At 43.9% G+C, this 14,834-nt stretch overlaps 1 protein-coding gene across 1 annotated transcript in view; it reads right to left on the bottom strand.

Annotated features, from left to right (window-relative positions):
- The window catches only part of PDE8B (phosphodiesterase 8B), a 179,254-nt gene that overhangs the window by 61,891 nt on the left and 102,529 nt on the right, over nucleotides 1–14,834 (bottom strand). The window contains 4 exon segments of the mRNA XM_037529542.2: nucleotides 1,299–1,439; nucleotides 5,122–5,200; nucleotides 10,316–10,404; nucleotides 14,373–14,430. Of these exon segments, the coding sequence (XP_037385439.1) occupies nucleotides 1,299–1,439; nucleotides 5,122–5,200; nucleotides 10,316–10,404; nucleotides 14,373–14,430 (367 nt within the window).

Genomic DNA, 14,834 nt, shown 5'->3' with positions numbered 1-14,834 from the left:
AACCAAAGTGTCCTCTGCCAGGCTGCCCTCTGGATCCCAGGGCCTGTGGGTGGAGTTCCTGCTCCCAGTCCTGAGGGTGTAGTGGCATCTGTCAAGGGACTCCTCCAGGGTCTTTCTCAAAATCTTCACACTACCCTGTGAGCTCGTAATGATCTCCCTTAAATAACAGATGGGTAAAGTGAGGCTTGTAGAGTAATCTGCCCACAGGAAGAGGTGGAGGTTACATATTAGTATGTCTTATCTTTCCCTACAGCCCTGTTTTTCTGACATCCTTCGGGTCTCCACCTACATCTTTAGGGTTAGTCCAGCTTGTGGCAGATGCCAGGGATGAGGTGAAAGGGAGTTTGAAGATCGCTGTTTCTCTGCGTCCTGGAGAAACAGCTGGGGTGAAGAGCCAGGCGACCTCACAGAGGAACCTGAGGCAACTTTGTAATTTCTGAGATTCTCTGCAGTCATTTCTGACCCTTCTCACCTGAGACAGCAGCCTGGTACACATCTGGGCCCACCAGGTGGGTGGCACTATTCTTTTGGCAAGCTAGTAGAATCCTTAACAATGTCTTATATCCTTATCAGCCTTACTGCCTTTTTTTTTTTTTAAATTTTGGCCATGGTATATAATACTAATGTACTTTATTTCTTTTCCCCACTAAAAGGCACACAATGCTTTCAAACTACTTCATGTCAGAGAAAACAAGATGAAGTAATACATGAGAAAGTGTTCTGGGTCTGCAATGAAAATGAACGGCTGGGTCCAGCTATGAAAGCAGAGCACCTCTGAGGGGAGAGTGTGCGGGGACTCCCCGCTGCACTGGTGCCATCGCCCTCACCTGCCCTGTTGAAGAGGAAGTCACTGAGCAAGATGGTGCGGCAGGAGAACTAAGCTACACACCTCTGTTGAACTGCTATGAGTAAAGGGAACACAGAAAGGAAAACTGACCCATAACTGGGCCTCCCTGAAAATCTGGACGTTAAGTCCTTCTCATCACCCAAACACCAGACAGATTTAAAAGCACACAGCAGCTCTATGGGCTAGGAAGGGCAGGAGGTAGGAAGGATTCCAGCAATAACAGCTGGGGTACATTCATGCAAGGAATGCAACTTTCTTAGGTAAAATGATCAGATTCTCTATCATGGTGGTGTGCACTAAACTCACTTGATATCCAACATCAACTCATTTTGCAAACATAAGGAACTGGCCACTTAATTAAAACAATAGTCAAGAAGCCAGTCTTGAGGACTGCATAAAAACAACTGTGCCAGGGAGGGATTTGTGACTGTGTTTTGTTGGTTAAACCCACCTTGCCCTTCTTGATGCATGTGTTGATGGTGTCCAGGAGGTCTGCTCGGTTCTTATCGCTCTTGGGTAGTTCGGCCAGTTCCTTCCCCAGAAGCTCGCCCTTGTGGTAGCCCATCATCCTTTCAAAGGCTGGGTTGACGTACTGTGAAGGGGAAGCAGTGAGAGGTCAGCATGGGGATGCCGCGTGCCTGTAGGAGTGCTTGCCGCCACAGAGGAAGTGTGCTGGGGTATCTAGCGAGGTGTCGCCTGGGCCAGTGGTCTATGGTGCGGGTGCTTTCCTCGAGTCCTGGTCCCCTGTGGGAAATGGGAGAAATTCTTCAACAGAAAAAGGGCGAGGCCTCTCTTATGGCACAAGGGGTTAAGACGTAGCACTATGAAGCTGTCTGTAGCCACTGCAGCACAAGTTCAATCCCTGGCCCACATGGCGCAGCAGACCTCTCCTGACTCACCTGCTGCTCCCCTCAGCAGTATACTTCAGTCAATCTGCCTGTTCTGTTCCCCACTCTGTCTCTGGTGAGTCCTCTCACCCCCTACACCTCTGGCCTGTACCCCAGTTCTTGTATGCATAAATAAATAAATCTTAAAAAAGGGCAAGAAGCTGTCATCTAGCAGGGCCAGCCTGTGGTGGGCCTTATTATGAATTGCCTATCACCCATGAACTAAGGAAAAAATTGGGGAAAAATATAGAAATATGAGCTGTTAGAACTCAATGCAACAGGATGTTCTATGATTCACATCTTTACAAGGCAGTAACTTGACCTCTAACACCTGCAATCTTATCACCACTATCTCCCAGTGCCATGGCTTGGGACCACTTCTGGTATTATCCAAACCATAAATTCAGCTAAAAGGCTCCGGAGGGAGGCAGTCCTTTCAGAGCTGGACCAGGGCAGGCGTGAAGAGAGACTCATTCTGGGGCTGACTCAGTGGTTTCTTTCCAAAATTCTGCCCAGGGTCTTGGAATTTAGAGCTGTGTTACCTTGGGTGACTCCCTGCTCCTGTCCCCACCCTCCAATTTCTTCTCAAAGAACAATCACTAGATGAGTAGCTGAGTGGAGGGAGACAAGTGAGGGAGAATGTGGGGGAATGTGAGCACACCTCATGTAGGTCACAGATTTCTTTGGGCGTAATTCACATCCATCTGCTGCTTCAGAAATGTTCTTGCAAACTGTAATCACTCTTGCCCTCTGCTGTGATAACAGCAATAAGGAACCCGGGGAAGCGATGATACTTAGGGAGCTATCCCCTTGGGAACACAACTTTATTCATACAATTAACCCAGGAGTTGGAGGGATCCAGAAGATGCTTTGGGGTCGTCTGAAGGGCAAGGGGGGGCACTGACCTCCCATCACTTACTTTCTGGTCAGGGCAGTTGGCCCCTGTTCGCCAGGTGTTCCCAGGCTCAGTCTGCTCCTGCATGTGGCTGAGCTGCCTGCACTTCTCACCTATGAGCCTTTGCCCACACTCCCTCTCTGCTCAGAATGTCCTTCCCAACTCCTTGCCCTGTTGATTTGACTTATTCTCCCTCCTTGAGGAAGCAGTCCTTTAAACCAGGCCCAGTCTGTTGGTGCCACTCCTTAGGGCTCCTGTGGTCTCATGCAAGCGTCGAGTGGCTTCACTCAAGCTAATTTTTTGTTTACTTTTCTCTCTCCCACAAGACACGAAAATTCTCAAGGGCAAAGGCCACTTTGGATTCATCTTTGGATACCATGGGCAGTTTAGAAAATACTGAAAAGAATGGGTAACTTTTGAGAATATATTTGCCTTATTTGTTGGCTATTCCCTCAGCCATTTTCATATGTGTTTATTTTGCCTTCCCTATTAGGTTGCAAATGAGTTGAAGTCATGGCCTTTCTTTTGCCCGGGGTTCCTGTATGTAGCTTCAGCATGTCGCAGGTATGCCAGGACATAGACTCTGGAGCCAAAGGACCAAGTTCAAATCCTGACTCTGCTAATTACAAGCTGCTTGACTGTGGGTGATGGCTCATCTTCTCTGTCCTCAGTTCCCTCATCTGCAATGTGATTGCAACAGTAGCACCAATTCCTGGGATTGTTTTAAGAAATAAAGAAGTATGTGTAAAATGCTTAGTATCACGCCTGGCATAAGGTAAGCACCAGAGAAGTGTTTGCAAGCAAACAGAGTTTGGATGGGTATGTAATTTTAGAATTTGTGCTTCTGGCTGCCCTTTGAAATGGATCTGAAGACTTCTGAATGTTGCTACTTATTACTGTCGTGCGAGTCACAGGTCTGCTTCCTAGGCTACAGAGAAGTCAGACACGTTTCTGTTACACACCAAGCACGAATCCCACATCTCTCCCGCTTACACCCACAACCTGAACAATCAATTCTGTCCATGAAACACATTTGCTATGCACCATTTACAGCAGGCAGTCACAACGGCAGTAACAGAAAAAGGGCTCTCTACCAGCTACTCTCCTTCCCCACTTGTAGTTCTACACATAACTCCTTTAATAGGGAACCCAGTCCTGCATTCTGTGGTTGTCAACTGGTGGTTTGCAAACCCATATCCCTGGGAGAGGGGGTAGGGTGATGTTGCCACTTTACGTATTAATCACTTCCCAGTCTTCAGGAGGAACCGGAAGCAACGAGGACTGAAAATAGTGGGCCCCTGGAAAGAGGAGAGGGAGTCCCTGCATTCAAAGAAAACTACACTGACTGCAGTTTTTTCTCAGGGAGTCTTTTTAGACCAACTTTAAAAACTTACCAATGACCTGAACATAAAAGACAAAGTATAAATAAGGAGTAACGTGAATAGAGGGTGTTATATGTAAGGCGGAAATGAAAACGACCTTTGTACTATAGATTTTGTGAGGAGGCATCATGGATAGTTTATGTTCTTACTCTATCCGGGGCCCTTCTGAAAGCACTACCACTGGCCACTGAAAAGTCGGAGCCAAAGTTCAAAGTCAGTAAGACACAGTTACAAAATTTGGTTCCAACCCTTGTCATCAGGGCCTGTCTTAGGCAAGTCCATTGAGCTTTGTCATAAAACCTCAACTTTCCCATTTGCATTATGGGGCACTTAAGTCTATTTCATAGGGTGACTGAATAGCAATGAGAATCTTTCAAATGTGTTGATGACAGGGCTGGGGCATCGTGGGCTGCAGCTATTGCTGCTTCAGAACAGGAGCAGGGCATGTGTGCCCACGAGCAGCCAGCGGTTTCCCTGGAGGACAATGTGAGGCTGTTGTGGGGCCACTGAGGGTGGAACACTGTCCTTGGGCTCTCCTGATGAGAGCAGGTGTTTCTCATGCTCACCATCTCTGTGCAAACCAACTGCAGACAGGCCTGCACTCATCAGTGGAATGTCTACGTTTCAGCGTACTTCTTAAGTATAAATATTTTACTTTCCAACAAATAATAAGACTACTTGATTTCAACAAATTTTTGCCTATTAGCCACATTTCTTAAGCTGGCTTTCATATGTAAGAGTGCTTTATAATTACAATACCAACTGCAGGCAAAGAAATGAGTACTTCAGAAAATACTCTGTTGCCATAAGCATTTATACATATTTACTCTACAGTTCTGATATACTGCTGTAGAAATGCGGTCCCCACAGAAGGTACACAGAATTTACCCCATTTCTGTAAAGGAAATCACAGGTTCTGCTCTGAGTATTTTTTATTCTTATTGATATCTAATTCTTAAGTTTATCAGTTTTATTTGCATGCATTGATATTCTTTTCCCCTAAGAAAATGTGCTAAAATGTGAAAATTATGGGGAAATACTTAAAAAAAAAAAGGTGGCTCAAATTTGAGATTCCATTTTGACATCTAAAGGTATAAAGTGACCCCGTACCTGAATCACATGGTCATCGCTTGTTATCTCTATGGCTTCATGACAATGGTCTAATGCAGTAAACACTGAATTACAGGCCCTGTAAAAGTTGCAAAAGACTGATGTTAGTTTTGCCATAAAACCATTCTTCCTTCATCTGTTATCAAAGTAAACACTCCCTCAGATTCATTAAAACAGTATCTTTGATACATGTTGAGAAAAAGAACCTTGCCTTTCAAATTAAATGAATAAAACCAACAGCCTGTATGTCTGTGTATATGACACAAAAAGACTTTTAACTCAGTAAATAAGGATGGGGTGAACTGCACACGTGCTAAGTGAGAATTTAACACCAACACAGGAGAATGCAGATTCTGAGGAGTCTATCTTGTTCTAGGCCAATGACGTTCTTATTTCAATTCACAGAGTGGCCATTGAGAAGTCTCTGTCAATTAGGAGAACCTAACAGGGCCCAAATTGGACCTGAGGTACTCTGGCCTTTCTTACTTTCTTGATCTCAGATAAACAACCTTTTATAATACTTTGCTTCCAACCACACCCGCTGGCAGAACTCTCTTGCCAACAGTAGTCATACACCTCTTCAGGTGGGTACTTTTCCTTGTAAACCTGGAATATTTGAGATCATTTCAATTTCTCAGAATTTTAACTACCTTCCAAATCTAGAGGGACTCCAAATACATCATTTACTATCCAACAGAGCAAAAATGTAGCCTGTTACTAGAGCTGGATATTTGTACTATTTAAAGAGTCCCAGTGAAGGCTTTCTTACACGTTACCAAAAAATGTTGATATACTGGATTGATGTTTCTCTTTATAAAACAAACTCTTAAAATGTTATTCATTCTTTCCATTCATAAAGGCATCTGACTTTGCAATCCTGTTTGAACTGCTCACCAGGAAAAGGGCAGAAAGAACTAGTGAAACCTGGCTCTGTACTTTGCAAGTTATGGCACCTTAGGCAACTTTTTATCTTCTCTGGTTCCTGGTTTCCTCATCTACAAGAGGAGGATGACACATTCTACAGATTGTTATAAGAATCAAAACAGTTTATGGGAGGCACTTCTCAAAGTGCTTGCAACAATTTAAGAATTCAATACACGGTACCTTTGTTTTATAAGATAGTATTTCTTTGTTCTTTGAGGCAGTTAGCAAAAGAAAAGTGAATCATAACCTATCTTTTCTCATGAGGATGCTGAAAATGTCAAGCCAAGAACTCTACTCAGTAATGGCAAGGTAATCTGCATGGGGAGTGGAGAAGGATTTCTGCCCCTGAGGGACAGTGTTCCTATAGCTACAGGTGATGGTTCCAGTGTGGGCGGATGAGTAAAGTCAGAATTCATGACACAGGTAGGGGGCAAAGGAGAACATACACCGAACTCAATTGAAATTCCTAATGGGTACAGTATATATTTTCCTAAATTGCTCCATTCAACCAAATTTGAATCATATAATAACTGTTCTATTAGCACTGCTGCATTTATGAACACAATCATTTGAGGAGGGAAAAAAGACTAAAAGAGGACTGGAAAATTATTACCCCTGTCTTTACTCCACTGCCTCTCATAAAGAGGTGAGAGAGACGAAGTCTTCTCAGAAGTATTTCCCAGGCACCTGGGCCCAGCAGCTGACTCAGGCCTCAGGTTCTTTCCAGCGCTACCATCAACACTTTTGGGTGGCTATGATGGTTTCAAGAGTGTCCCCAGCAGTGTCTGCTTCCTGTCAGCTGCACCTGGAATGGTTGGGCTACACGATTACCTATGTCCCTATGTCCCTCCAAAACACACACACACACACACACACACACACACACACACACACACACACATGCTCATGCTATTTGAAACAAAGTTAGGACTGGGTGAGATTACGGCTTATAGGGAGAAGATTCTGATCCCACTTCCCAGCAGAGGTATGGGAGGAGCAGAGAAGCCAAGGGGATCATGGACTTGCTATGGATGGGCAGCAAAGTAGTAGGAGCCACCCCCTTTAAGCCTTTACAACTTGGCTTCTACCCCTACAGTACTAGAGCTGTCATATACAACCTACATACAGGTGTCTGTTAACACAATGATGTAGTGTGTCATGGAATATAGAATTTTCCCATCAGAAATTTTGAAGGCAAAAACCGAGGACTGCTTACTGTCTTAAGTCTTGGAATAAGATGTAACTTCCCAACGATAGCTGTCAGACCAACTAATGATGAAATAGCTGAGACTTTATTTGTATAAACATATCGGCTTAAACTCCCAATAAGTAGCTTGGACAAGATGGTTCTTTTCATGATAAAGAGGCGTAAGAGATGGTCATTGTTTAACTTGTACTTCATGAGACACTGCCATTTCAAAGAATATTCTGTTCAAAAAAGCAATTCATCAAAACATATACAGACGTGGGGCCTCCCCAGTGGCGCAGCGGTTGAACGCTGGGTTGCGAGGCTGCCCGCGGCCTCTGCAGCGCCGGTTCGATCCCCGGCTGCTCCCCGGCCACCGGAGGAGGGTCCCACATGGCGCGCAGACCTCTCCTGTCGCCCGCTGCTCCCCTCAGCAGTGTACTTCGGTCCTTCTGCCTGCTCTGCTCCCCGCTCTGGCTCTGGTGAATTCTCTCACCCTCCCGTGCTTCTGACTGTACCCAGTGCATGTATAAACAAACAAACAAACAAATAAATAAATAAATAAAACATGCCTCTAAAAAAAAAAATATACAGAAGTGTGATTTTTGTTCTTCTATCTTTAAGATACTCTATATAATCAAATTTTCAAATTAGCTAATATATTTTATTGGATCACATGATCTTTTTTTCTTAAGTAAATATGGTCACCATATATGAAGACCAAGGGGGAAGAGTCTGCCTTCAACACTGAACATCGTCCTTGCAGTACAGACTGTCCTTGCAGAATGCTTGTAATGTCACATATTTAGCTGCAGCTGGGGGTGGAATTGCAGGGGAAAGTATTATATAATTAGACTATAATTATTCTGGCATTGTATAATAAAGCACCTCATTTTCCAGTCTGTGGCAAGTGAATTGCCCACCTGCCTCCAGGGAGCAGGAAGGTGCTCAATGCCCTGCCTTGGAGTGCCCTAAAGGGCCAGGAGGTCATGGTGTGGGTCACTGTCCTCCTATCTTTTGGGGCCAGATGTAGCAGACTCGTGCCATGCACACAACCCTCCAAAGGAGGGAGAGAACTTAGCAACAGCTAAGGCAGAATCGGGCAAAAAGCAACTGAAGAGACCAACCCTTTAGTCTTCTCTGTCTAGTTAGGGGGATTCCTGCCTTTCTTCCTCTGTCACAGGACTTCTCTCCTGCTGGTTGTGCTGGACTAGGAAGAAAAGCTCCTTAGCAGCCTAGCTTAAGCTAGTGTGGATGACAAAGGGATCAGGGCGATGGGCAAACCCACCTTCCTGGGGTGACTGCCTGCCTGGGTCAAGTCCATTCACCATTCACACTGATCTGTACTGAGAACTTCAGCTTTTCATTATGACCTCTACAATGGATCTAATTCCCCCAACCAGCTCCAATGAGGAATGAGAAATTACAGTGTTTATGTAGCATGAGGTACTTAAAAACTTGCAAAGTTCTGAATCTGATGACACCTTAAGTGCCTGACTTTTCAGCAGATTTCATGAATACCCTGAAACCCTTTCTTTAAGCCCTTGTGCTGATGACTGCACATGTTAATTTTAAGTTTCCAGACTTGCCTTCACTCTACTCACCACGGCACTCCTGGCATTTTACATGTGCCATCACATTAATTCTGCCTAAGAATAAAGAAGCACTATTTAAAATGAGAGAATGGTCAGCAAAGCAATAAGTTGTTATGATGTTCACTTTTATTGTAAACAGAAAATAGTTAAGGAATTAAACATCTAAAATAAAAGATGAAGCCTCTTTACCCTCAATTATAAATAGCAGACACACCCAGGAATAAGAAAAAAAAAAAAACACTACAGTACACTATTTAAAACCACAAATTGCTAAAGTGAAAGCAACATGATTTTCTTGACAAATTCTATGAAGTTTTTCAAAGCTGATAAACATATAGATAAACAGAAACCAAGGGATCTAACTTATTCTTTCAAATTCTTCACTGCCAGTGTTGAAAATACATGAACCCCCCACTGGTTGGGAATTCTTTCAAAATATCTTTCCATACTTTATTTCTTGAAGCTCTCTGTCCACCAAAAAGTGACTTCCCTGACCAGAGTGAATTCCAGAAGAATCTGCCTCTGTAGGCATAGGTTTATGTCCATCCAGAGGGAGAGAGAATGGCAGAGAACAATTATGCTTAAGAAGGGTTTTGTCCCCTTTGAATGCAAACTTTTATTATTACGGGGAGATGTTATCTTATTTTGCACTAAGTCTCAGTCAGTCAGTAACATCACAGTTGGCCAAAGGGAAGGTATGCCAGGAACCTTCCAGACATCCCACTGCCTGAAGTCACTTGGAACTAGTCCCCTGGAGGGCTCTAATTTGTGAAGAGCACCCCTCCCCTGCTCTCTCTGCTGGGGTGGGCATGGTGGTGTTTGGACATCAGTGTCCCAGGAGCACACAGAACAGTGCCTGAGCAAAATTAGGAACGAGAAAGGCCCCCAATATTCCAAGACAGCCCAGAGTACCACTCAGAGGACCCCAACCCAGAAGTAAGTACCGAAGAGAAGCCTGCTCTTAAAGCACTATGGGCCTGTCTAGAGACTGAAAATCAGTTTCTCAAGGTACTTCACACACACCAGTGCTGCACACTGGCTACATGAAATCGCTATCATGGTTACACAGGGATTACTAAGGTTAGCGTAATAAATATAACCACTGGTTTGCCCCTATCTGTAACAATCCAAGTAGGAATTTATAAATGTGGAAAGGAGTAACTAGAAAGTAATCTTCCAAGTAATCTTCCAATCTTCTATTCTTAATCTTGATCTAATTGTACAAAAATTTCACAGTACTTTTTCCTAGGCTATAATTTAAAACTACTTTAAGTAGTGGAAAATATTGCAAAAGGAGAAATGCTTCCAATTTATTTCATTATACCAATGTACTCCAGGTTTAGATTTTGCATTTGCCAGCTACCATTACCTGTTTAATGGCTTCAAAATCCCTGAGATTTAGCTACAAACCCGTGAACATCAACCTGATGACAACCAAGCTTTTCTACTGAATTGCTAACTTCATTTTCCATCTTATTTTGTTACATACCGTAATTTGAACTGTGAGCGAACTTCCCCATGTTCTATTTGAATCAATTCATTATAGCAAGCAATTATGCTGCTATTCTCCATAAATCTCTGAAAAGAAAGCAAAGATAATACATAAGACATACAATTACTTCCTAAAGAGTCAAACAAAGAAACTTAACAGTTTTTCCCACCCCAGGCAACTGTTATATAAGACATTCCTAAGTGGGGAAGATGAGATGAAATAAAACCGTTGTCAAGGTATCTGAAATGCTTATTAAATGTATGAGAAACAGCAGAGCAGGTAATACTGTACACTTAACTCCCTTGATAACAAAGGTGGGGAAAAAAACTTCATTATGAGTATGCACAGGGAAATAAGCATAAAAGGGCACAGAAGACTGAACACCTTCACTTCATGTGGCTCTAATGTCCTCTGGGGCCAGACACTGGACATGCTTAGTGTGTGCCACACCATCTTGGATCCCTCTCAAGGGAACAAGCCTTCTTCACTTCCTGCTTAATGTTTCCAAGTACCTAACACATTCTCCTTGCCATATTTCTCTCCCTTTTCTTTCTCTCTCTCCCTCCCTCCCTCCCACACACACTCTCTAGTGTGGATGGTGTCTTCCTAGAGAACACCTTTGAAGCCCTCCAACTTGCCCTATGCCCCTGCCCCCCACTACTCCAGGTAGAAGTTTCAAAGGGCTAAGGAAAGAGGGGAAGCAGTGAACATACACAGAAGGCAGATACTTTCTATTTACAAAGCAAAGTTAAACATGGTTGGGTTCAGTTTCTGGACAGTTGATTACCAGACAGCACAGATCTCTGAGTGTTGTTGGCTGATGCTTCATAAAGTAAGTTTTAAAAATGTTGGGGTAAACAGCATTAAGTAGGTTTTTTTTTTCTTTTTAAGACAGAAAACATAAAAGGTAGAATTTGTTATCTATTTCTAAAAAGTAATGCATATTAATTTAAAAGTATATAAAATGAGAAGCTATAAAGGAAAAAAACCCCAATCACTGATGTCATAAGCTGGAGGTATCATTGCATTTTGTTTTATTTCCCTTAGGTTTTTATTATGCCTCTGTGTGTGTATTTCATATAAAGATATGAATATATATATATATATATGGTCATAGTATATTTTCACTTTCATATCTGTAATAACTTTTAATGAGTTTTTCCTCAGCTCTCCTAAGAACATCCATTGCAGTACAGAACACCTTTCTGCAAGTGATGGTTTCTAAATGCTGGAGTACTTTGTTTGCACATAGTTGGCATTAATGAGTGTTTTGAAGACTGGAGGTAATGGAATATTCCACTGCCTTCTCTTTTAGGGGTTTTCCAGATTGTAGTTAATCCATATATCTGAAATAATTTGAGTGAATCAAAAGCAGTGGTCTTCAAAGTATAAAAAAAAAATCTAAGAATCGGGGCCTCCCTGATGGCGCAGCGGTTGAGCACTGAATTGCGAAGCTGCCCGCAGCTTCTGCAGCGCTGGGTCGATCCCCGGCTGCTCCCTGGCCACTGGAGGAGGGTCCCACATGGCGCACAGACCTCTCCTGCCACCCGCTGCTCCCCTCAGCAGTGTACTTTTTGAGGTTTATTAATAGTATTTTTTTTGTGTGTGTGGGACCCTCGCTGGCGGCCGGTGAACGAACTGGCTTCACCAGGGGAGGCCCATTAATAGTATTTTTTTTATATAAACACCATGCCTGCAGGGCCTCCCCGGTGGCGCAGCGGTTGAGCGCTGGGTTGCGAAGCTGCCCGCAGCCGGCCACTGGAGGAGGGTCCCACATGGCGCGCAGACCTCTCCTGCCGCCCGCTGCTCCCCTCAGCAGTGTATTTCGTCAGTCTGCCTGTTCTGTTCCCCGCTCTGGCTCTGGTGAATTCTCTCACCCTCCCGCACTTCTGACTGTACCCAGTGCTTGTATAAATAAAAATAAAAATAAATCTTTAAAAAATTTTTTTTAAAAATTAAAAAAAAAAAAATCTAAGAATCACCTGGGTATTTTTCTTCTTTAAAATGAAGATTCCTGGCCCTATATCTAAAAATTGAGGCAGGTTTCTTTACTGCAGGATTTCTCAGAGCACTCAATGTGCTCACATGCCATGCTGTTAATGTGGATTACAGGGAGGGGGGAGGAAAAACAGAGTCTTTACTGATTTCCTAAACTTACTAGACCATAGAAGCCTCTTTTCACAGAAGACCCATTAAAGAGTTTTTGGAACACTAGTGTTCATGGGACAGCTTGGAAAAGAGCACTTAGTGGACCCAACACGGAGTTTGAAATTAAACAGCATACATTTGTATCTTGACTTTGGTATGAGTATAAGTTCTGACAAGCTGAATCTGGTCATTTGCAACATGCTTTCTCCTCTGCAAAAATAGAAAAAATATGCAATATCTCATTTGTAGATGAAAAGTAAGTAAATCACCTAGGATGGAGCCTGACAAACCAGTTCCACTCCACAGGAAGCTACTCTGGGGAGGAATCAGGAAGTCACAGGCATGCCTCGCACATTACACTACACATAGTAAGTGCTCCATGAATACTTGTTGAATTGATTAAGCATCATTTCACACAGAAAAAAAGGCACACAAAGACTGATATAACAACAGCCTCTTTGCTAAGATACTGGTTCTCAAAAACTCAGAGTGGACTGAGCAGCAGCAGTCAGCCACTTACGATAGCTGCAGAGGCTTTAAGGGAAGCTGCTGTGGAATATTCTATGGCACAATGTGTTCCTGGATCCCCACTCAGAGACCCACGGATTGAAGCACTGGACAATCAGCTAGCAAAGTAAGACTGAGCTTCAGCAAATGATTTAATACAATCAAAACATATCAGAGGAAGGAAACAACCTCACGGAAGCAAGAATAGTTGGCATATTTGGAAGGGTGCTTGGGTAGAGAGTTGCCAAAGACACGATTTTGCCCAAAAAAGGAGATCAGCCACCTGGTAAGCAGCCTCAGCTGATCCTGTGCCACAGTAACTCAGAAAGAAAAACCTTTCTAGGTGCAGTATGCTTCCCTTGAAAAGAGCCCAAACTATTCAGGGGCACCCTGACCTAGCTGGCAAATGGTCTTGGTGAGACCAGGCACTCAAGAACACCAGGTGGACCCTGACAGGTGCTGCTTTTCATCTTCCCTCACCAAGGGCTTATTTACTGGGACAGACCGCAAAAAGCAGCACCACATCCAGACAGAGAGAAATGCAACCTTCCAGAGCAGCAGGGACAGGTTACAAAATATAGAACAATGGAACTTTTTCCTCTCAGATTTACTGAACAGCATTTGTACCCTAAGAGGGTCAACTGTTTCCCATAAGTATTTTCTGGAAGTAGGGGTGCAGTGCATTCTCAGCCCTCCCAGTGTTATAGGGCAGGGAGGAACCTCCCCCTTTCCTGGGGACCACCCCTGTTACACCAGCAGGACACCAAAATCTATGCTAGTGGGAGGTAGGATCACCTAACTAGCAGCTGAATTCCAAAGGACACCTTACAACTCCTACCTGGGTCTCTTCAATGTAAGCTCGGGAGGCATGCCCTTCTCCCATCCATCCTAGGCAGTGAGGAAAACACACAGCCTCACACTCCAGAGTCCTGCCCTTAGAGATGAGGGGCAGTGTTGGGCGTTGGGCTGGGGTACCATGAAGTGGTCAACATTAACCAGAAGACCTTTGAAAACTGAGAATCATTTTAAGTTCTCTCTCAGAAAATGAGTAAGAAGTCTCCGCTACATGGCTTCTTTGTCGATTTTGTTTTGCAACTATCAATTCCAAAAGTCAGAAGCACTGTCCATGCTCACATGAATCTAACTGACTAGACTGATTTAAGTGAGGTTATTTGGTAATACAGAATTTTGACTTGCTATAGTAAGGTGTTTCTTAGGTCACTCCATATTTGTAGGTGAGATATATGAAATTAGGAAAGGAACAAGACACACTGGACTAGCAGTTGTCCATTATTATTCATGAAACAGTTTCCCCACCCCGCCCCCCTCACAGTCCTGGGGCTTAATTCAAGGGTAAGGTGCCTGCACCTGACGAGGTGCTGGTTCATCTTCTACATACCCTGTTGAAGCCTGCATGCAGAAGAGGGAGGACTGAGGCCTCTTCATGGTCGCCCAATCTGCAGCAAAGCAGAAAATGTGGTCACTCAGCAGATATAAACCAGGATTCCTCACACTGAAACATGGAGAGAGAGCAATGAGGCAAGCGTGGCGTGGCTCTAACGGTAACTTCCTGACCACCGCGTGGCCATGGGGTACACCTGCCATCAAGGACCCAGACTCCCACATCCACCTTCCGAATGCAAAAAGGACAAAGGCAGTAGAAAAACTCTGGCAGTGAGCCTGAAAGCATCACTTCAGGCACTGAGAGTAGCCGTCTTCAACGCTGGGCTGCCCTTGGGAGTTGGAGCAAATGCAGGATGTGCAAGGCTCATCCCAGAGACCTTCTTCTTAGCTGTTCCCAAACCTTCTGAAAGCACAACTCCCACCCCTAGCTGGGCCAACTCTCAGCACCCCACTGCCA

The sequence above is a fragment of the Talpa occidentalis genome, unplaced genomic scaffold, assembly GCF_014898055.3.
Source record: "Talpa occidentalis isolate TD23 unplaced genomic scaffold, MPIMG_talOcc4v2.1 talOcc4.6, whole genome shotgun sequence".
In the NCBI taxonomy this organism is placed as follows: domain Eukaryota; kingdom Metazoa; phylum Chordata; class Mammalia; order Eulipotyphla; family Talpidae; genus Talpa; species Talpa occidentalis.
This window is presented reverse-complemented; position numbering and strand designations above follow the sequence as displayed.